This window comes from Arachis hypogaea, chromosome 13, assembly GCF_003086295.3.
Source record: "Arachis hypogaea cultivar Tifrunner chromosome 13, arahy.Tifrunner.gnm2.J5K5, whole genome shotgun sequence".
NCBI classification, from domain to species: Eukaryota; Viridiplantae; Streptophyta; class Magnoliopsida; order Fabales; family Fabaceae; genus Arachis; species Arachis hypogaea.
The window spans coordinates 136,811,351-136,832,327 of NC_092048.1; the positions used below are offsets into that span (position 1 = coordinate 136,811,351).

Here is a 20,977-nt window from a genome sequence, read left to right on the forward strand (position 1 = left end):
GAGTTGCATTTCTGATTTCTCATTTAACACAGCAAGTTTCAATTCATGGTAAATTAAAGATAAATCAATGTTCTGCTTTTGTCTGAATATCGATGCAAAACTATGTAAATTTAAGCAGCATTTATTACTGTCCCAAAACTGAAAAGACAGAGATTGGGGACAAAAAACATGTTTAGAGCGGAGACGGTAATTTAAGGACATGGGTTAAGATAATTTATCATGTTGAGGAACAAGTTTTAAGTCAATTTCTATACCTTCCGAAGGAACGGATGCTAAAGTCTCTACTTTCTACTATCTCACTGTGTAAGTTCTTTCTATCCCCAATATAGGAACCAACTGCTACATTGCATTTCGGGTAGTGCTCTATTGTCAGAATTTTGATTCATTTTTTCTCTCTAGCATACAATATTACTGCAAGGATAAAAGGACCCCTTTTGGGAACACACAAGGATGAGCAAAACACACAGCTTTTTCAGTTCTGATTTCTGTCGTGAATAAAATATCACTAGAGAAGCTTGTGTCTTTTTCTCAAGACTACTGATCTTGAGGATTTTCAGTAACAACTCTGCTAGGACATGTCCTAATATTGTGTCCCTCTTTGTGGCACAACCTACACTTGTATGCTTTATTCAAGAGAGTGTCCCTTCTTTTGCTGGGAACAACTTGAGGGCATGTCCTCTGGTTATGGCCATATTGGCGACATATTTTACACCTATTGTGTTTTATAACTCTACCATTGTCGTGGCTTATCTTTAACTTGTTGCATGTTCTTCTGTTGTGGCCCTTTTCCCCACATAATTTGCATGTGAATCGCCGGTCAACCGAAGAATCCTTGAGTTCCGGACAGTAGTGTCTCCTATGCCCTTCGCGTCCACAGTTTTGACAGTAGAATTTCACTCCTGCATTATAGGTAGACAAAATAGATTAATAATTATGACGTCCAAAGAACACCAATCAGCAATATTGAGTGCAAGGATACAAGACAGACCCTTCATGGCCATGCTCCTTTTCTGACGGTTTATCGGATCACTAAAGAAAGCTTTCATAGTCTTGGAAGTATGCTTTCTTGCTGCAATAGTTCCCTTGGCTCTCTGCATCCATTATTAAAGAAAATATTATTTATAACGAATCTTCAGTGTGCCAAAACTCTTGTGCATCAAGTACTTGGACAATTTTCTCCTAGCATGAAATGAAGTCTTGTGCCAATACTCAAGTGTTAAGTAACACATGCGCTTGATGCTTAGTTTTATTTCTACCTGGACACACATTTTGGAATATAATATGAAGCAGGCAATCATTCATTTTTAATATTGAGAGAAGGTATATTTTAAGACACCAAATTTTAATGAAACACAAATGCTTGTATTGCTAACCTTAATAGCAGCCACTCTTTGCGCCTGAAGCTTGGGATCCTGGTGGATAATCTTCATTCGGTTGCTAAATAGACCAGTTTTCGCATTAAGACTCTGCAATCATTCAACTAAACATGGACATTTAAATTGGCAATCTCAACATCTATAAATCCTCCTTTTTAGATTCCCATATGAAGACAGACATAACGTAGATAAAGAGTGCAGGAAATTTAAATTGTTGGAAACTCATAACTGCGTTAAGAAAAGTCTCTTAGAAAAAAATAAATAAATAAATTAAACAAAATGATGCTAAACCCTACATGATAAGAAGAATTCTTATTACTTATGAACTTAGCTTTTAATATTTCTAAACAGTTGTGTTCTTCTCTCAGTCTCTGCATCTGTATATGGGTTCTGAGTGTGCAAGTTCATTTTTGCCATATAATCCCTCTAGTCCACAATATGTCGCTCTCAAATTTGTTTCGAAGCGACAGTTATTGTACACTGAAAGGAGTATATATCAATCTATCAAGGGAACTAGATAATGGGCTCAATTCTTTCTTTTGTGTAAAAAACATGCATGTTAAGAAATTATATCAAACATAAGTGTGTTACATAAGGGTAAGCAGCTAACTCACTTTCAATGAACGACTAATCTTTAATCCCACTTCAGGAGATGGTGACTGGTAAGCACGCTTGGATTTTTTCTTCACATCTAACTTTATGTCTAACTTGTCTACTTCATCATCTTCCTTCACTTTAAGTGGTGAACTGGAAAGAAAAAATTAAACAAATAATCCATAAAGAAACATCCTATAGGACTTGGAAAATAAAATCATTTTTCAGGATTCAAAGGTTTGTATAAACAACAATCCAGATCTGTGTGTAAATCAAGTATGCTTTTCAAGTGTTTGTGCCTTAGCCTACAAAAGTTTGAAAGTGTTAAGAAATGTGCATCATAACTCATGTATGCAGCCATGAAAAGAATTCTTAAAAACATTGGAAAAGATGAAGTTTGCTTCTCAGAAGTTACATTGAACGGGCTCTCTCCCATGGTTTCTCATCAATTGATTCTTCCCATATAACACATTCTCCAGAGCACTGGTGGCAAGTCACTATACCCTGTTTACATGAAGACCAAAGGAAGAATGTGAGAAAACCAGCAGATATGGTTGCACTAATATGATGTTCAATATCCTAGTGTTTCGCAACTACTACAAATATTAACAAAATACCAAGTACGAATTAGTGAAAAGCCTTGTATATAACCACATAAGATACGAAAGAAGGAATGGCTGATTCAACTACTAAATTTTGCGTATCAAAATTGAATCCTGGTAAGACCAAATTGAAATTTGCCTTTATTCTGAGAACAATATAACAGTATAACACCCATAAATGTATACCTTTCCGTTACATTTTGGACAATCTGATCTTGATCTTTCTATTCCACATTCTGTACACGGAGTATAACCCCTTCCCCGGCAACTCGGACAAGGAAGCTCTTTGATATACTGTCCATTTGGACCAAACCAAGACCTTGGCTCCTGTGTCTGAGAGTTAGTTTTGCTGCAATGAAATTTTTAAATTAATCTCAAGTCACTTATATGGTGTAATCTTAACAACATTCAGTTGTCCATATGAATTTTGGTCTAATTGAAACAATGTGAGCATTATTATAAGAAGACAGTCAACACAGTTTCAGTTTGCACTTAATTGCAGTACCACACCACATCAACTAAAAGGACATGATGATTTTGTCTAATAAACTGAAGTGAAAGCATCAACTTCCAAGCTGAAACTCCAGGTCAGAAGGGGCCAGACGCCTAAAGCAAGAAACTTTCTCTGTGGTGCTGAATGAAGTGAACATGAATCATGTTTGATTTTCATAAACCAAAATGAAGTACACCACAAGCCAAAATTTCAGATTCATAATGATTGATAGCATGGGAATTAGTAACATAAAGCAATACCTTGGGTTGAGTTCAACGTCGAGGCCAAAGAGTTCCTCTGGAGGAGTGTAACCCAACTAAGCATCATCACAATAAACATAAATATAAAAAGAAAAGAAATGAATATAATAATAGTAAATGAATGTGTTGTGGCTTGCCTTGGTTGTTGGTTTAGGGTTAGAAAATGAGTCATCATTGAGTGAGGATGAAGAACAAAGGATAGTGGAATTGATGTTGGTGTTGGAATGAATTGGAAGGAAAAGATGCATAAGGGTTCGGGTTCTTGTTCTTAGTGATGGTGCCTTGCATTTGCATGAATATGTGACAGCACCAGATGCCGCAGTGCGTAGTAATAGTAGTAACATCTCAACGAACTTGCTTTTGATCGTAAACTGAAAAACAGTTTGATTTTCCGTTCATGATGATGGAGCGTGTGGCTACCAACAAGACAACGATGCGCTCACATTTACGATAACCCCTTCCCTCTCTCTCTCTCTCTCTCTCTCTTTCTCACACACACACACACATCGAACACAACTTTTGGGCCTATTGTATTTTTTGCCCATTGCTTTGTTGGGCTTTATCTGTTTGGTCTTTCGTTTTACGGGCTTTATTCTTGTTTTCACTTTCTGTTTTTGTAATTTTATTTAGAAACGGTAAAAAATATTTTTGGTTGTTGTTCGCTTTTTTTCGGGCCTCAGGCGCTGTCTACTCACCAAAAATAATATTTTTAATTTTTCCATTTTTTCTTTTACAACACTTTAAAAAATTAATAATATTATAATAAAAAAAATGAGAACAAAAACCAATCCAATCCTTTTTTTTCTTTTTTGATATTAGTTATTTTTTATATTTTAAATTTTTAATACATTGATTTCACAAAATATACATGCACGAGATTTCAACTATATTCAACCTGCAATATAATTAATGGTAATATAATTTAAATTTGATATTTATTTATTAGAGTATATAATAATTAATAAGAATAACATGGTTAGTTTTTACTTTGTTAGAGTCATACTGCATTTCCCTAGTTTTTCATCTCGCTATTTTTCTGTTTTATATTTTTCTCTAATTAATATTGCTCCTATTTTTTTTCTTTCTCTCCTTCTTCTTACTTTTATAATTTTTTTTACACTCTCATAATTTTTATTATTTCACCCTCTAAAAAAAATTAAAAAAACTCAAACAAAAAAATAAAAAAATATATGTAACTTTTTATTTTTTTTATTTATCTTTTCTAATAAGAAACACAAAAATTTTAAAAAGAAAAATACATAACTTTATAAATAAAAATATAAAAATTATACATGAAGAAAGAAGAAAGAAGAAGAATAAGAAGAATAAAAAAAATTGCAACATTCTATTTTATGTGTCGTAACTAATAAGTTTTAGGATCAAAATTAAAAAGATTTTATGTTGCAGTAAAAAAATTTCTATGCTATTCTTTTATTTTATATTTTTTTTCAAATAATTCCTCCTTCTCTTTCTTTCTGTTTTTATAGTTCTTTTTGTTTCATATTCACATAATTTTTAGTGTTTTATTCTCTAAGAAGAATGTAAACAAAAAAAAAAGAACCGTGCAACTTTTTATTTTATTTTTTTGGTTTATTCTTTTTTATAATAAATACAGAAATTTTGCACAAAAGAAAGAAAAATAATAGAAAGAAACAAAAGAAAAAAAAAGGTGCAACATTAAGTCTAAAATCCTGAAAATTTTCGATGTTAAAATATTTTTTTTTGTGTCAATATTAAAAAATTTTTGTATTACAATTAAAAATTTTGGTACTATTTTATGGAAAAAAAGGACGGTATGATTTTATGTACATATCTGTGAACAATTTTTATTAAATTTAGACAAACTTAACTAAAATTAGTTGATAAAAATACTTTTAAATTTAAATGTATAGCAAAATTCTTATATTATATATTCAAAATCTGATGTGCGCAAGGGATATCTGCACTTATTGAAGAAGATTCCATTATCGTAACAATCATACAATTCCTGTAAAAAAAATCATACAATCGACAAAGGTGATTTTTAAATAGGGTTTCATATATGAGATTGAGTTATGAGTTGTGAATGACCTACTAAAAATAACCCACTACGTACGGCTACGGCCATTAATCATTATAGTTGATGGATATTTAGTACTAAACATTGGATGTATCGTATATTCGTATTATATAATATATATTAAAGTACAAATTCACATGCGATTATTTTTATATAAAATTAATAGTCAATAATTATTAAATAATTGAACAAATTTGATTAAATTATTATCTAATAATTTTTAAATATTAATTTTACATAAATTATTCTAAAATTTTTATTATGTATTAATTTATAGTCAATACAAGATTTTTTAATGGGATATTCTTAACAACCATTTCCTCTACGCATCGGACACTCCTAGGTTGGATACTTCCCCAACCTCTATCCAAAGAGACAGATAAAATTTGTTGGAATATACAAGTCCATGATCGAGTATCCCAATGGAGAAATAACCAAAACCATAAAAAAAGAGTCAACAATTAAAATTTATTTTAACTATAAAAAAAATCTTGTAATTTATAACTAATTTTTAGATGAATAATGATCTAATTTGTGATATAAAAAAAATTCAATATGATTTTAACTTTATCCTTTTCTTCTGGAGGCAGTGAGAACCTAGCTTACATACAGGGGTGTATTCAAAGTTGAATATTCTATCGATACGTACAAGAAGAATATTCGGAGGGTATACACGACGCAGAAACCCAGAAAACCAAGACATATAGTTGTGTATATATTTATTAGTTACAAGGTGAAGAAAATATGTATCTTTACTAGTTGAGGAAATTAAATTAGAGTGAACTACTCTATCATATAAACAATAATAACTAATAAGGATGCACTTCATGAAGAAACTGAGAAAGCTGGTGGAGCAAACCCAGCCTGAGTGGCGTGACAAGTTCTTGTGTTATAAGGAATTGAAGAAGCTCTTGAAGATTATTTGTCCCAGAGACCAATTGCTGTTTTTGGATCCCAGATATGTCAACCACTTCCTTCAACTCTTGCTGGCAGAGATTGACAAGTTCAACGCTTTCTTTGTTGAAAAGGAGGAAGAGTACATCATCAAATGGAAGGTATTAATGTATTATTATTATTACTCATTCTATTATTGTATTATTACTCATTCTATTAATGGTGTTTGTATTACAGGAATTGCAAGACAGAGTTGATAGGGCCATTGATTTGGATTCAGATGCAGAACTGATGGCATTAGGGAGGGACATAGTGGATCTACATGGAGAGATGGTTTTGTTAGAGAACTATAGCTTGCTCAATTACACAGGTATATATATGCATTAATTATTGTCTCCTAAATATTTTTGTTTTGTTATTACTATTTACTGAAGTGATCTTTGATTAGTTAAGATTTTTGAAATTGTCCTTTTAATGATTAGTATTATTGAATAAAAAATTATTTAATTTTGTATATTGAATGGATACATTAAATACAATATGCAGTGATTACAGATAAGAGATTTGTTTGTATGTGCAGGATTAGTGAAGATAATAAAAAAATATGATAAGCGAACAGGTGCACTACACAGATTGCCTTTCATTCAACAAGTGTTGAACCAACCATTCTTTAAGATTGATGTGGTGAATAAGCTTGTAAAGGAGTGCGAGATAATACTGAGCATTCTTTTTCCCTTATATGAAGGGCCATCTTTTTCAACAAATGAGAACTATGATCGTGAAAATAATAATAATAATAATAGGAACAATGAAACAAGTGGAGAGATCCCAAAGATGCAGGAGGTTTCCGAAGAAGTTCCTGATAAGATTGAGAACATGGAGAATGAGTTCATCAAATTAACTCTGATGGCACTTCAAACCCTCAGAGAGATTAGGAGCAGTGGAAGCTCTTCTTCAACTCCAAGCATTTAGAGGATGAATAAACTCAAAACAAATAACTGCACTGCATCATAAAATGGCAGCAAAGTGATCCATCAGAATCCGTTGACTCTCACTATGTTTGCGAGTTTTTATTTTGGAAATAATAATAATAATAATCGAAGGATTTAAAAGGAAATAAATTCCCTCAATTTTTTTTAAATAATTGATAGAGTAAAATGTGATATTTCTTCGTTAATATATTAAAAAATTAAAAATTATATTTTACTCTTTCAATTTTTTTTAATAATTGAAAAAATCTATTTTCAATTTAAAGTATAAACCTTACTCGATGTTGTATTTTAAATCCTTATTATTATTATTATTATTTGTCTAAAAATTAAAACTCGACATGGCCTAAACCTTGTTGCACATTTTTTACGTGCCTTCATCCCTATATTTATGTGCGTTGTAATATTTGCATTAATGCTCTTTTGAGTCTTTTCCACATAATATAGCATCTACTTTATTATAACAACTAAAAGATATACACAATAATAATATAAATATTAGATGGTAAAAATTCAGATACAGTCAATTTCATATAAAATTAATAATTAAAAGTTATTAGATAAAAATTTAGTCAAATAAATTAAATCATTTAACAACTTCCAACTATCAATTTCAAGTCCTAAGGTTAAAAGGTTCATTGAGCTGGCTAGGTAAGTTAACGTGGATAATGTAATGTTTCTGTAATTGAATATAGGTTGAAAATAATATTAAAATAAAAGAATAAATTTATTAAAGAAGATATTGTGTTGAAATTATTTGATTAGAGAATGAAGATGATAAAGAGATTGATATAGCCGCGAAAGAAGAAGAGAGGGAGCTAAGGTGAAGAAGTGAAGGATGTTGCAGTTGAAGCTACACTCAATCCCTTCATCACTTTCTTCTTCTTCTTCCAATTCTCTCTGCCTTCAGAACCATTCCTTTCTCTCTCCAAAGTTCCTTCCTTTTTCTTCTGTCACTCCAAAGCCCTTCTCCATCACATGCCGCCACTCCGACCTCTTCGACCAGAAAACCTTCTCCTCCTCCGCACCTTCTTCTTCTTCTTCTTCTTCAGGTACCTCTTTCTATCCCTTTCTTCAATTAAACAGTTTTTGTTTCCTGAGAGAGAAAACAAAGCCTAAACCCTAAACCCTAATTCTGGTTTGATGTTTGTATCTGTGTGTGTTCAGGTGGAGCTTTGCCACCAAGGGTTTATGTTGGTCACTCCATTTACAAAGGGAAGGCTGCACTTTCCATCACTCCTAGGCCTCCGGAATTTGCACCGCTCGATGTATGTTGCTTCATTTTGGTTTTGGTGGTCGTTATATCATTGGATCTGTTCTAATCTTTTTGGACTATAATGGTGAAATTTTGCAGTCAGGGGCATTCAAAATATCTAGGGAAGGTTATGTTCTGCTTCAGTTTGCACCCGCAATTGCTTCGCGCCAGTATGATTGGACTAGAAAGCAGGTGAATTTGAGGATAATGACATGCTGAGTCTGTTTCACGATATCTGTCACTTCAGAATATGATCTTCAGAAACTAAAATAGATTATTCTGTTGACTTTGTGAGTTACTCTTGTAGTTTACAATGTCTGGTCCTGTTTGCTTGATTGCAGGTGTTCTCTTTATCAGTGGGTGAAATGGGAACTGTGATCAGCCTTGGCGCAAGGGAGTCTTGTGAATTCTTCCATGATCCTATGAAGGGCAAAAGGTACTTCTATGCTTTACTTTTCTGAATTCTAATTATTATAAAATGTGATTTTTTAATTGGATTAACATATTATAATGTCACTAATTACTGTTTGATTTGTCTTGTGATAAAAATTGCATGCTGTATTTATAGGTTTGGCAATAAAAAAGGACTGAAATTTTATATTGTGCAGTGATGAAGGAAAAGTCAGAAAAGTTTTGAAGGTGGATCCTCTTCCAGATGGTTCTGGTCACATGTTTAACCTCAGTAATCCTCTTTCCTTTTGTGAACCTTTGTTGTATAATTTAATTTTCTTGCCATTTTGATTCAGTCCATTACATAAGTTGCGATTTGCAAAGAGCTGATAATATCACAGATCAATGGAATATTTTGACGGTGATCAGTCTTTAGTGTAGTTATCTAAAGAGTATCATATATTACCATTTTTATGTTGATGCACGCAATATAAAATTATAATGAAGTGATATGCAGTTATGTTTGCTCCGATTCTGACTTCGTTATGCTATTTTTGAAGGTGTTCAAAACAGGATTGTGAATGTCGATGAAAACATCTACATCCCTGTTTCAAGAGCAGAGTTAACAGTTTTGAGCTCAATTTTCAATGTATCTCTCTCTCTCTCAAGCCAAAATTTGCATTGCTAAATTCTATTATAATCCAGTTGGAAACCTATGGCAGCTGAAATGACTGATTACCATATAAGAATTTTAGCACTCAATATCTGACTTATATATGAAATTGCTTTGCATCGATAGTAATAGTAGCTCTACCTTTTTACGGCATGTTCTTGGCTGTACATATGGAGCCCATCCATGAAAATTTCAGCCCCATCTTTTGGTTTTTTACTCCCAAACCAAACACGTCCTTGGTCTGGAATATTTCTATGTTCCTTTTGTCTGTCCAAACAAGGAGTACGTGTTATGCTTTAAGAAGGCACCAAATCTTAAAAAGATTTTTGCTGCCTGTCACTCAAAAGAGAATCCAAATATTTGAATAGCTTAAGAGTTCATTGGCGAGTTGACCTCAATATGTTATTCATTATGATAATATACTTTCTTAAGCCTTAAAAACAAGGACTTGTCTACAACACAACATGGTTCCTGCTTGCTTAAATGTAATTTGACTTCTTTGCATACAACCTTGCTATTATTTCACTTACTCTTGTTTTTGGTTATCACTACAGTTTATTATGCCGTACCTTCTCGGTTGGCACACCTTTGCGAACTCGATAAAGCCAGAGGATTCGAGAGGAGCGAATAATGCAAACCCTACATATGGAGGAGACTATGAATGGAATAGACTGTGATCATCAGCTTTCTGCCATTGCATAGCACCACCTATTTGAGCCTTCTCTCAACTTTGAAATGGGTTAAATTCACTTTCGCTTTGCCCTGTTAGCTGATAATGGTTTTAGGAATTTTGAGATGGTAGTGTTGGGATCACTTGTTTTCCTTTGTAGTATACTTGTATGTCTTATGACTAGTGTGTACAATGAAGAGATTGCTCAAACGTGTTTATAAATTGCTCTAATCACTTGAATCAAATACTAGTGCAATTGGGCTTGAAAAGGAATTTCCAAAAAAGATAGCGAATTTGAAAGATTTTATTTTTATTTTTATTCTTCTTATTCATTTTTTAATGATTTATTTTATTTTATTTTTTCTCGCATTACACAATTCTTTAGAAACTTAGTTGTTTTATTACTCCAAAAAACCTATTTAAGAGATTCATAGAAGTTTATAACTTAGAAGCATCAATTGGAAAGATTTAAGAGAATAATAATATATTAATATATAACTATGGTTTTTTTTATTTAAAAAACATTAGGGAAAGAAGAATGAGGATATAACAAAGTAAAAAGGAGGGGGGGGGGGTGGAGGATATAGGTTATTACTTTTTGCAATTTTATAGGTTCAAACTCTAATTAAAGAAAAACAGATCTCTCAAGGCTCAAGCAAGTTTAAAAAAAGAAAGACTTGAAAAGTGTTTGGAAAAAATAGCAAAATAAAGTTCTAAGTTGGATTGAAAGATTTCAGTCAAGCAAGAGATGATAGAGGGAAAGGAGCAAAATAGCAAAATATTAATCCTTAAAAGTTAAAACACTAATAACCTCAAAATCATGCATTTGACAAAAAAATAACCCTTTCTTTTAGGCACTTTGTTAGGCCTCTGCCAAATTTGCACCAATCTCAACCTAAATAATTTGACATCCACAACACTCGTTTATGGTGCTTTCTACTGCCCATTACCTTATAAATATCAAATCTTTCATTCTAACATGGGGAGCTTTGTTTTTAACTTCTTGTTAATTAACAAGGAGTCCCTAGGCAAGGCGTCTTTTTTACAATATTTTTTTTTTCTTCTTCTCAATAAAATAAAATAAAAGCTCTAGCCATGGCATCAAAAATTCAAGTTTTGTTGCCAATTCTTTTGTTGGCACTAACCTGCATTCCCACTATGTATGCTAACATCCTAGAAACCGATGCGTATATCAAGGATCTAACCAGAGACTTTGATCCTTATTGGTGGCAAAGAGCTGAGGCTGCTAAAATAGAAAACCAAAAAGCTTATTTTCCTGATCCCTATGCCGTCTCCAGCGACTTCACCTCTGCCATTACCGAGTAAGCCTTCATTTTCAATTGACCATTCATGATTTTAAGTTAGATGAATAATCGTATGAAAATATTTTCATGTGATGATAATCATCGAAAAACTGTTACATAATTTGACATGTTCGCTCAAACTGTTTAACATAATACATATTAACATCTTAGTTATCAACTTATCATAACTAATTTGGGATGCTTTCGTGATTAGCTTATTAATATCGAATACTTGAATCCCACCTTACAACCACAAACTCTTAAATGAAGTTTCGACTTGCATAAATTAACCCTTGTCCGTGGACATAAAAAATATCTTAACTATCATTTTAAGATGAAAATGTCTTCATTTGAGTAGTTACCTTAAATTAAGATCTGAAACACTGATGTTGCAACCACCCGTTCTACATTTATTTTGCAATTAGGACTATGTTACATTTATTTTCCTATATTTTTTATTGTCAAAAGTGTTAATTTATTTATTTTTTCATTGATAAATTTACAGTGAAATTGCTAGAGCAACTTCTGGACAGATTGGAGCAAGTAAGATTGGAGCAGCTTTTGGACCGATTGGAGCAAGGAGGTTTTTGAGGGATTCCACACCCACCAGCCACTGATTCTTTTGACAAGCAGTTTCTGCTTCTGCCTTGCGTCAATCACATCCCTACTCTCATAACTAGAACTCAAATGTTTTTGATATAAGAAGGAAAAAAAAACTAATAACAAAGTCTCAAATTTTGGTCAGCACTAGTGTCATATATCACTTCAATTCATTGTGCATTGGTGTAGAATGATATTTAGTCCCAAATTTTTCTTCTTTATGTTTAATCGGATGGAAATAACTTTTGAATTAGTATGATCTCTCTTTTTATTTCTATCATGATATCAGAGTTTTTTGTTCCCTGTAAAATCTCATACAATTTATATAATTAATGAAATACTTCATTTAAAAAGTTAAGTGTGTGAAATTTATAATTTGAAAAAGTTATTTAATGATATAAATGTGACAATATTTGTACCTAATATTATATTACATTTCCGCGTTAAAGTTGTGCTCGTTTCTTTAAAAATTAAGAATATTAAATAATATATAATGCTTCAAATTAGAGATTAAAGATTTTAGTGGTTTTATGATTATGAAGAATTAGCAGTCTGATGAGTCGGTTAATTATATTCCTTCTGACTTGTCAACAGCACCATGATTTTTAATTAATAAAACCACACGAATAATGGTAATTAATAATTGATTATGCTTTCTCCAACTTTGCTGATCGCACATCATTCTCGCTTACTCTAATTATGAACTACAAATTTTAAAATGATTAAATAAGTATTAACATAATAGTGTGAGTCTGTGAGATGCCGGCCCCTAAAGTTAATTAATAAATAAGTTATTGAAAGCTTAGCTTGGATTATAACTTAACTACTGTAGCTAAAAGCATGCAATAGAAAATTATAGCTGCAGCCTGCAGAGAAATGACTCTTCAGAGATAGTAATCATATAATGACCTTCATAAAGGAACTTAATTAGTTATGCTTGTAACTAACTAAGACCTAGGTATAGTTGAAATTAAGTAATTAATGTTTGTAATGATGCCACGTGGAGATGGATATATATCTTAGCTTCTACATACTCTCAACTATAATCATCGTTTTTTTCCAAAATCAAGAGTCAATAAATGACCAAATAATTACACATATGGATACTATGATAGATGATAGGCTGCAACGACATTATTTATAAAATTATTGTATATATTCAGTTTTATCGAGTAAAATAAAATTTTATTGTTAAAATGTAAGAATTTTTTTTTAGATTTGTATGAGTTTTATTATTATTTTTTGAATTTATTTTATTATTAATGTTATGTTAAAATTCTTTTCGAGAATCAATAAAGATCAAACTCTAAACGACTAAATCTTTAGGTTATAGAATTTTAATATTATGTTATGAAAATTTTTTTAAATTAAGTAATTATGAAAAAATACGTGAATGATTATATTTATAACACATTCTTTTATAAAAAAATTTCTCTTTGAATGTGCAAATTTTTTTATTAGTTAATTTTTGTTATTCTCCTAATAAGATGGATCATGTCCATAACAACTTAAATTATACGATGAAATATTGAAAACTAAAATTTGATAATCAATTCAAAGACAACAAAAAATGTGAAGATAGATTAAAGGGTGCGTTTTGGTCTTTAGTCTTTAGTGTTTACCTACGTACTGTGTCAAAGATATGTATGATTTATAGGGGAATATATATACTTTTACTTTGAGAAAAATATATATATAAAATAAATCTGCAACACATCACTTAATAATAATTAAGCCCTAACCTCTTATGTGCCCAGTCTTAATTAAACACATACTTAATTGAGAAATCAAACATTCGCAACGAAGATATAGAATTTAATATGAATTTAATGAATGAATAATATTGAACATACATCTTATGAAATTCAAGATTATTCAAGACTTAGAATTAAATCGTGATCGGAACATGCCAACAATCATGCATGTAACTTAAATAGACTTTACAGAAAATTTTAAAATAATTCAGATACGGGCATATTAATTAATTGCATCGTGTAGCTTATTGTTAGATTAGTGTTATTTTATCCGGCCCATATATATGTATGTAAGACACAACTGCGGGGGAGAAAACGTATTTATTTAGGAAAAGAGATAGGAAGTTAAATTTTTAGTTAAGTCAAAGAGGTATGTCCTGAAAATAATTTTTTTAATTATTATCATTATTATTATTATTTTGAAATAAAAGATATGGAAAAAGTGTTGTCTATATGCTTTTTATCGTGTCTGTATATATATATTGACTATGCTGCGGATATATTAAAATTAATCACCAAAGTCAGCCACCAATTAAAAATACATATTAGAATATAAATGCAAATCAAAAATAAATTAAACCATAAATATATTTACATACAAATATATTAATAACTTATTTTAGTGATTAATTTTAGTGTACGAATGTGGTATTTTTTGGTATATATATATATAAAAGCTAGTAAAAGGAATTAATAAGCAAGGTTTAAATTATATATAAATCAAAATTGCGGAGACTCACATTATATAAGCACCATAGTCAAGGATTGATATGAATACCCTATGACATAAAAAAAAAAAAAAAAGATTGTGAATACATCAGGTGAACTTGGACTGGAATCAGCATTTACGTGACATTTTACTAAAAGGAATATTCTTCAATTCAATTCTAATTTAATATGGGTATTTTATAAAAATGCTTTATTTTCTTCGGGTAATAAGAATTTATCGTTATATAGGTGGACGGTGACCATTGATTTTAATGGGTCCAACTTGGAGACACTCACATATACTTAGTAGGAATTTATTCCCTCATTCAACAACCAGTATCCAACTATGGGAATTTTAAATTTATTTCCCTAAAATTAAATAATTAGATAACTATTCTCCATTGCATCTGATAACTATTAATGTTGAAACCCTAAGTTTTTTGGTTTATTTATATACATGAAATCACTTAGAACATTAAACTGAAATTTCCTGTTTCTTGTTGATATTAATTTAATTATTAATGTGACAGTCACTATCTGAATTTCAGCTTATGATATTATATTGGAGTCTTGTCCTAAGGTTTCAGTATATAAAGAAAACGAGGCTCCTGGAAATGATAAAGAGAAAATTTCACGCTAAAAAGTTTTCCATTTGACACCAAAAAAAAAAAAAAAGGAAGTTATGGAGGATCATCATTTTAACATATTGGAGTCTAATGGGGATAATAATGAAGAAATCGGTGGCAATAAGGTTAGTTATTTTGCTCATGATGCTTTGATTATATAGCTACCCTTTTTCATAAATGATCCTAATCCTTGGATATAGCTAGATTATATTTTATGAGTTATTGATTTTCTATAATTAACACTTAACAGTTTCATAGGGTTTTTGAAAAAAAAAAGTGTAATTTTTTTTTAAAAGTTAAGAGTAAAATTTAAATTCAAGGTTTTTAGATAAGAATAAAAAAATTATGCCATTTAATGTATAGTTTGTTGGTAAAAAAAACGTAACTTTATTTAAACACAATAAATGCATTGTATATTGTATGATGCTTGATGCATGAATGTCACTCTCAAAAATCAAAAAGAGGAAATGATATAGCTGGAAAAATATGCTTTAATTAATCTCCTCATCTATATTGCTTTTTCCTATTGATGAATATGAATAAAAGATAAAAAAAAACTTAAATTTATTTTATTTAACATTATTAATTATTATATAATTAATAAATATTAAATAAAATAAATTTAAATTGTTTTGGCTGATTTTTTATTTATCAAATATTATTGATTAGAATGCTTCCCCTCACAAAGTTCCAGCTTTTTATTTTTATAGTATAGCTGGCAATTTTGGAGGAAGAGAATTGGTATTTCGATTCTTTCCATTGTTTTTAAAAATAATTTTCTAATAACATGTATGTTCAAATTAAACTAGTGAGATTCATTCATTATTTTTGGATCTTATTTTCGTTGTAAATATTTTATTTCCCTAAAGTAATTAAGAGTGGCTGTAATTAATTATACAGGGTTTAAGGTTTTTTATTTTTTCCCCATAGCGCTTTTGTTATTTGCTCTAATTCTCTTCTACTATGCAAAAGACAAATTGTATGCTCTAAAGTCTAAATTACCCTTAAGCACGCTAAGCTCTACACGTTTCTTTATTTTTCTTTATCATTCATTTTCTTTAAGGACAATTAAGAAATAATGCTTATATCGGTAAAGGTTATTTACAATTAAAAAAAACTAAAGTTTTTGTAAAAAATATTAAAAAAAAACTAATTTTTAGTCGATGAACATTAACCAATTTTAAGCTTTAGATTTATAATTTAATATTTAAAGTAAAAAGTTTATAAGTTAGGATCTAAAATTTAAGATAAAAATATAATTTTAAAGTTGGCTAGCTAATATAATTTTTTTCAATATATATATATATATATATATATATATATATATATATATATATAGGTACATTATAAAGTATTAAAACAAATTTAAATTTTTTATTAATAATCTTAAAGCAAATTAAAGTTCTATTTATATATACTCACAACAAAAACAATTTTTACTAATTTTATTCAAAATATATTATTATTCATGATTTTCCTCACAAAATTTTCATGATATGTACATGGCAGCCATGTATAGGATTGATTACTTTCTGCTATTATAACTTAGAATTATCTTTTTCTTAAAAGCTTATGAAAAGCTTCACTGATAATATATTGTTATGTATCTAATAATATGTTTTTATATGCAGTTTTTTTAAAATAAAAAAATTCTATATTTACTATTTTAATTTATACAAATATTATATTGTTTATTTTTATATGTAATATTTTTCAATTTCGAAGTCAATACAATTTTGTTGGCTTTGGTTGCAAAATTGAAAAGAAAAAAAAAAACAGAATAGCTAATCTAACAGAAAAGGTGAACAAAATTGTATTTGCTGCAAAATTAAAAAATATTTTGTATAAAAGTAAATAATCTGATATTTGTGTAAAATAGTAAATATAATTTTTTTATTAAAAAAACCTTTTATATGCAATTGATATATCGAAAGAAATTTTTTTAATAATTTGAAGCGTAAATTTAGTATAGACGTATTTTTATCTAGAAGGAATCTTAATTAATAATTTTTTTCTCATATTTGTGTCAATTCATATCAAATTTTTTCCCACTAAAAAGTGTTAACATTCACTCGACAGTGCGACACCCATCCATCAAATGAACAAAAACCGTGCTGTGTCGGGCATTATATTAATATTTCTGGCGACAGAAAACTAAATTGCATGCTTGATTTCTTATTCTTTGTCCAACCTTCCAGCTTAGAGCTAGCTCGTATTCATTGTATAGTGTATATCTCCAACAAAATTTCGGTGCTCATAAAAATAACTTCTCAAAGATTGCTTTTATATATATATTCTTAAAGATGATTCTGATATATTAGAATTTAATGTGAATTTTTTAAAAATATAATTATAAAAATAAAATATTTTGATCTTTAAAATTAAATAATTTTATGTTTATTGAAATTTTCTATTTTTAATTAAGGGAGTTAAATATTTGCGAGATAAAAAATAAAAGCCTGTTTATTCTTTTATCTAGGTTATCTCACAAAAGCCTATTTATATTTAAATGTCTCTAAATTTTATTATTAACAAAAATACTTTTAAATAATTTAAAAATGTGTTAAAAATATCTAACCATAATCAGAGATATGTTACCTTAACGAAAATGCATAACATAGCTCACTTGCTAATGTTAGTTTCATTTATCATATAAAAAAAATTTCATTTGCTGCATTACTCTTTTTTAATAATATAGAACGTTTCAGTTTATAAATGTATATTTTTATCATATTTTTAAATAATTTGAGAATATTTTTATAACAGCAAAATTTAAAAACATTTTTGGTAGATTACCTTTTTATCTAATATTAATAAGTGTGAGATTAATTAAGATAATAAATACCTTACATTTTGGTTAAGGATTCTTGAATTTGAGCTTTAAATATAAATATATATATATATATATATATTAAAGATATTATTAGACCAAAATTGCATACCAAATCTTCCAATCCACATTATATACCTTAAATTATATATATGGAAATTTTCAAGGATAGTTATCAAACTGTTGATCAATGTTAGTATAGCAATAAGCATGGGACGAACTCAATGCAAGTTCTTAGTTACTGTTAAGAGAGAAGTATGTTAAAAATGTTAGGATTACTAAATTAAACCAAACCAGCAATAATCACTTGGAATCAACATGCATGTATATGCATCAGGATACAAAGATCGAATCCACTACTGAGGGGGGAATGGGAAAATTGGAAGTATTATTGAGAAATGGTGCAAATGACGAAGATTCATCATCATCATCATCATCATTAGTGCAAAAGGAGTACTTGTTTGACATTATCCTTCAACAACAAAAGCACGAAGCTACCACCAAAGAAGGAATCAATAATAATGAAGATAGTGATGATGAAGAACTTGTGTCACTCTCTCTAGGAGTCTCATCATCAGAAAAACTACTCACCGAGATGTGGCCACCGAGTAAAGTTCTCAAGACAACAAAAAATAATGGCGAAGGAAATGAAGCATCTCATCATCATTACCATAATACTCGCCTCAAGAAGGCTAGGGTTTCTATAAGAGCCAGATGTGATACACAAACGGTACATGCAAATATATATATATAATTTTCATTTATTATATTCTTCTCATTTAGATAGCTAATATCTTCATTTAATTTTTAATAGTTTTTTATATTATAATTTTGAGTTTAAGTCAATTAATCCTAAATTTTTTTATTAAATTATATAATTTTCTGATTTATATTAATTAAAATTTCAATTATTTTTGCTACCTTGATTTTAATTTATTACTTCTATTATCATCTATGTATGGATCACTCTTATGTACATTGAAAGTGGTATGTTTCTTTTAGAATATATTTTTTTAATATTAAATTTTTTAGTAGTCTTAGTAGAAGGTATACTATTAGTCTTGACGTATACATAATATAACTCTTTCTGTGCTATCAAAACTGAAATTGTAATAATATTTTTCACAGATGAATGATGGATGCCAATGGAGAAAATATGGACAGAAGATAGCAAAAGGAAATCCATGTCCTCGTTCATACTACCGATGCACTGTCTCTTCATCTTGTCCCGTAAGAAAACAGGTATATATATATGAGTTACTCATATATCATATATGCTAATATTAATTAATTCTACAATTAACAAATACCAATTTTACAAACGAAAATATTTAGTAACAAATAAATTAATTAAAAAAAATAATTTTATTTAATATTTATTAATTATTATAATAATTATTAAATATTAAATAAGATAAATTTTAATTTTTTTATTTCTGTAATATTATCGAAATAGCTATTTAATTAAAGATGTTTTTATTTAAAAATTACAAAAAAACATAAAAATATGTTATATCAAATAATTTAGTTAAATATATATATTAAATCTTTGTGTAAATATATAATTATTTTATTATGGTAGAGATAATAATAAATCTGTTCAAATAATCTAAATTTATTTTATTTAATATTATTTATTAATTTTAATAATAATTAATAAATAATAAATAAGATAAATTTAAACTGATTTTTATTATCTCCAAACATTATTGTAAATTAATAAACCATAACAATGCTAACAAATAATCAAAGCTTAATTATTGTATGATTGGTTCTGAAGTATATTTTTATGGAATAATATTAGGTAATTAATAATTTTTTGAACAACCGTAAACAATTATTAATTAAATTAAAACACACTACATTTTTAAATTATTCACCTAAATCTTAATATTAGAATAATCATATGCACATCTAATAAAATGAACATCCGATGTATCCATTAATATTTTGATCGTTTACCTATGGTTTTGCATTTGTATGAGGGCAGGTTCAAAGATGTGCTCAAGACATGTCAATCCTGATTACAACCTATGAAGGAACTCACAACCATCCACTTCCTTCTTCAGCCACTCCAATGGCGTCTGCAACTTCAGCCGCCGCTTCCGTTCTTCGATCCTCGTCCTTGTCCTCCTCCTCATCGCAACAAGGCATTGTACCCAATTCAGACACAACCACCATTGTCAACCCTAATAATAATAATAATAATACCCTAATAAGACCACAACAATTCTACTTGTTCAACTCTTCCATGATCTCAACCTCCAATAATAACTTTCACCCCACAATAACTCTTGACCTCATTACTAAACCTCCAACTTCATCATCATCTTCCATACCAAAATATTCACCAACAAATCTTGATTTTTCCTCAACTACTACCACTTTCTCTCCATTGCAGTATAGCACTCAACACTCATCATCGTCTCGTTATTATTGGAACCTTAATAAGAATGGAAAGCAACCATTGATTCAATATCATCAAGGCCATTATCCCTACCAACAAAATTGCATGCCCATTATTTTTCAACAACCTTTACATGCAGATTGTTATGCTTCCTCTGCTCTTAATAATAACCAACAAGGAAACATCACAAAATCATTGTTAACCTCACAACCGTCTAAAGGTTCATATGCTTCGCCGCCCTCTAAGAAAAGTTACCAGTTCTTGGAGAAAAGGAAGTGAAATCATTTTCATTACATGTTCCCAATTATTAATGATGAGAGCATATCAAAGCTAGTGTGCACAAATTAAAGTTTGGTCTTTTCGGTTTCTATGAGAGCAATAAACAGTGCTGTATTTTTAAAGGAGTGTTTTTGTAATCGATTTGTAATTAAGTCTTCACAAATTTTTTATTTCTTAAAATAAAAAATATCTATAAAATTAATACAAAAAATTA

At 29.4% G+C, this 20,977-nt stretch overlaps 3 protein-coding genes across 4 annotated transcripts; 2 read left to right on the forward strand and 1 right to left on the reverse strand.

The window, feature by feature from the left end:
- Window positions 1–451: 451 nt before the first annotated feature.
- LOC112791896 (uncharacterized) lies at window positions 452–3,797 on the reverse strand. Of its 2 annotated transcripts, none has more exons than XR_011870043.1 (8): window positions 3,463–3,796; window positions 3,326–3,381; window positions 2,759–2,921; window positions 2,386–2,474; window positions 1,991–2,123; window positions 1,374–1,466; window positions 989–1,256; window positions 452–899 (listed from the first exon to the last, which is right to left on the reverse strand). XR_011870043.1 is itself a non-coding variant. In XM_025834919.3 (8 exons), the coding sequence occupies exons 1-8, from the start codon at window positions 3,667–3,669 to the stop codon at window positions 535–537; spliced, it is 1,209 nt and encodes a 402-aa protein (XP_025690704.1). In that variant the 5' UTR covers window positions 3,670–3,797; the 3' UTR covers window positions 452–534. The 2 variants fall into 2 exon arrangements, 1 of the variants encoding a protein (XP_025690704.1); XM_025834919.3 differs by having other exon boundaries at window positions 989–1,091; window positions 3,463–3,797.
- Window positions 3,798–6,157: 2,360 nt separating this feature from the next.
- Window positions 6,158–7,316, forward strand: LOC112791898 (SPX domain-containing protein 1). Its single transcript, XM_025834923.3, has 3 exons — window positions 6,158–6,439; window positions 6,516–6,648; window positions 6,859–7,316. Exons 1-3 carry the CDS (start codon window positions 6,203–6,205, stop codon window positions 7,248–7,250), a joined length of 762 nt encoding a protein of 253 aa, XP_025690708.1. The 5' UTR covers window positions 6,158–6,202; the 3' UTR covers window positions 7,251–7,316.
- Window positions 7,317–7,925: 609 nt separating this feature from the next.
- Window positions 7,926–10,500, forward strand: LOC112791897 (single-stranded DNA-binding protein WHY1, chloroplastic). The gene is made up of 7 exons (XM_025834922.2): window positions 7,926–8,319; window positions 8,435–8,535; window positions 8,622–8,714; window positions 8,864–8,958; window positions 9,131–9,204; window positions 9,473–9,561; window positions 10,140–10,500. The coding sequence occupies exons 1-7, from the start codon at window positions 8,106–8,108 to the stop codon at window positions 10,260–10,262; spliced, it is 789 nt and encodes a 262-aa protein (XP_025690707.1). The 5' UTR covers window positions 7,926–8,105; the 3' UTR covers window positions 10,263–10,500.
- The last annotated feature ends 10,477 nt before the right edge of the window (window positions 10,501–20,977 follow it).

What these genes read in the sequence shown, in the direction of transcription:
- LOC112791896 (XM_025834919.3), bottom strand. Translation starts at nt 3,669, where the DNA reads ATGTTACTACTATTACTACGCACTGCGGCATCTGGTGCTGTCACATAT. An exon ending in TGGGAGAGAGCCCGTTCAAT is followed by an intron (nt 2,124 to 2,385) that starts GTAACTTCTGAG and finishes TTTTCTTTCCAG; the next exon opens with TTCACCACTTAAAGTGAAGG. An exon ending in AAAGAGTGGCTGCTATTAAG is followed by an intron (nt 1,092 to 1,373) that starts GTTAGCAATACA and finishes TAATGGATGCAG; the next exon opens with AGAGCCAAGGGAACTATTGC.
- LOC112791898 (XM_025834923.3), top strand. Translation starts at nt 6,203, where the DNA reads ATGCACTTCATGAAGAAACTGAGAAAGCTGGTGGAGCAAACCCAGCCT. An exon ending in AGTACATCATCAAATGGAAG is followed by an intron (nt 6,440 to 6,515) that starts GTATTAATGTAT and finishes TTTGTATTACAG; the next exon opens with GAATTGCAAGACAGAGTTGA. An exon ending in TAGCTTGCTCAATTACACAG is followed by an intron (nt 6,649 to 6,858) that starts GTATATATATGC and finishes TTGTATGTGCAG; the next exon opens with GATTAGTGAAGATAATAAAA.
- LOC112791897 (XM_025834922.2), top strand. Translation starts at nt 8,106, where the DNA reads ATGTTGCAGTTGAAGCTACACTCAATCCCTTCATCACTTTCTTCTTCT. An exon ending in ATGATTGGACTAGAAAGCAG is followed by an intron (nt 8,715 to 8,863) that starts GTGAATTTGAGG and finishes GCTTGATTGCAG; the next exon opens with GTGTTCTCTTTATCAGTGGG. An exon ending in TTTTGAGCTCAATTTTCAAT is followed by an intron (nt 9,562 to 10,139) that starts GTATCTCTCTCT and finishes TTATCACTACAG; the next exon opens with TTTATTATGCCGTACCTTCT.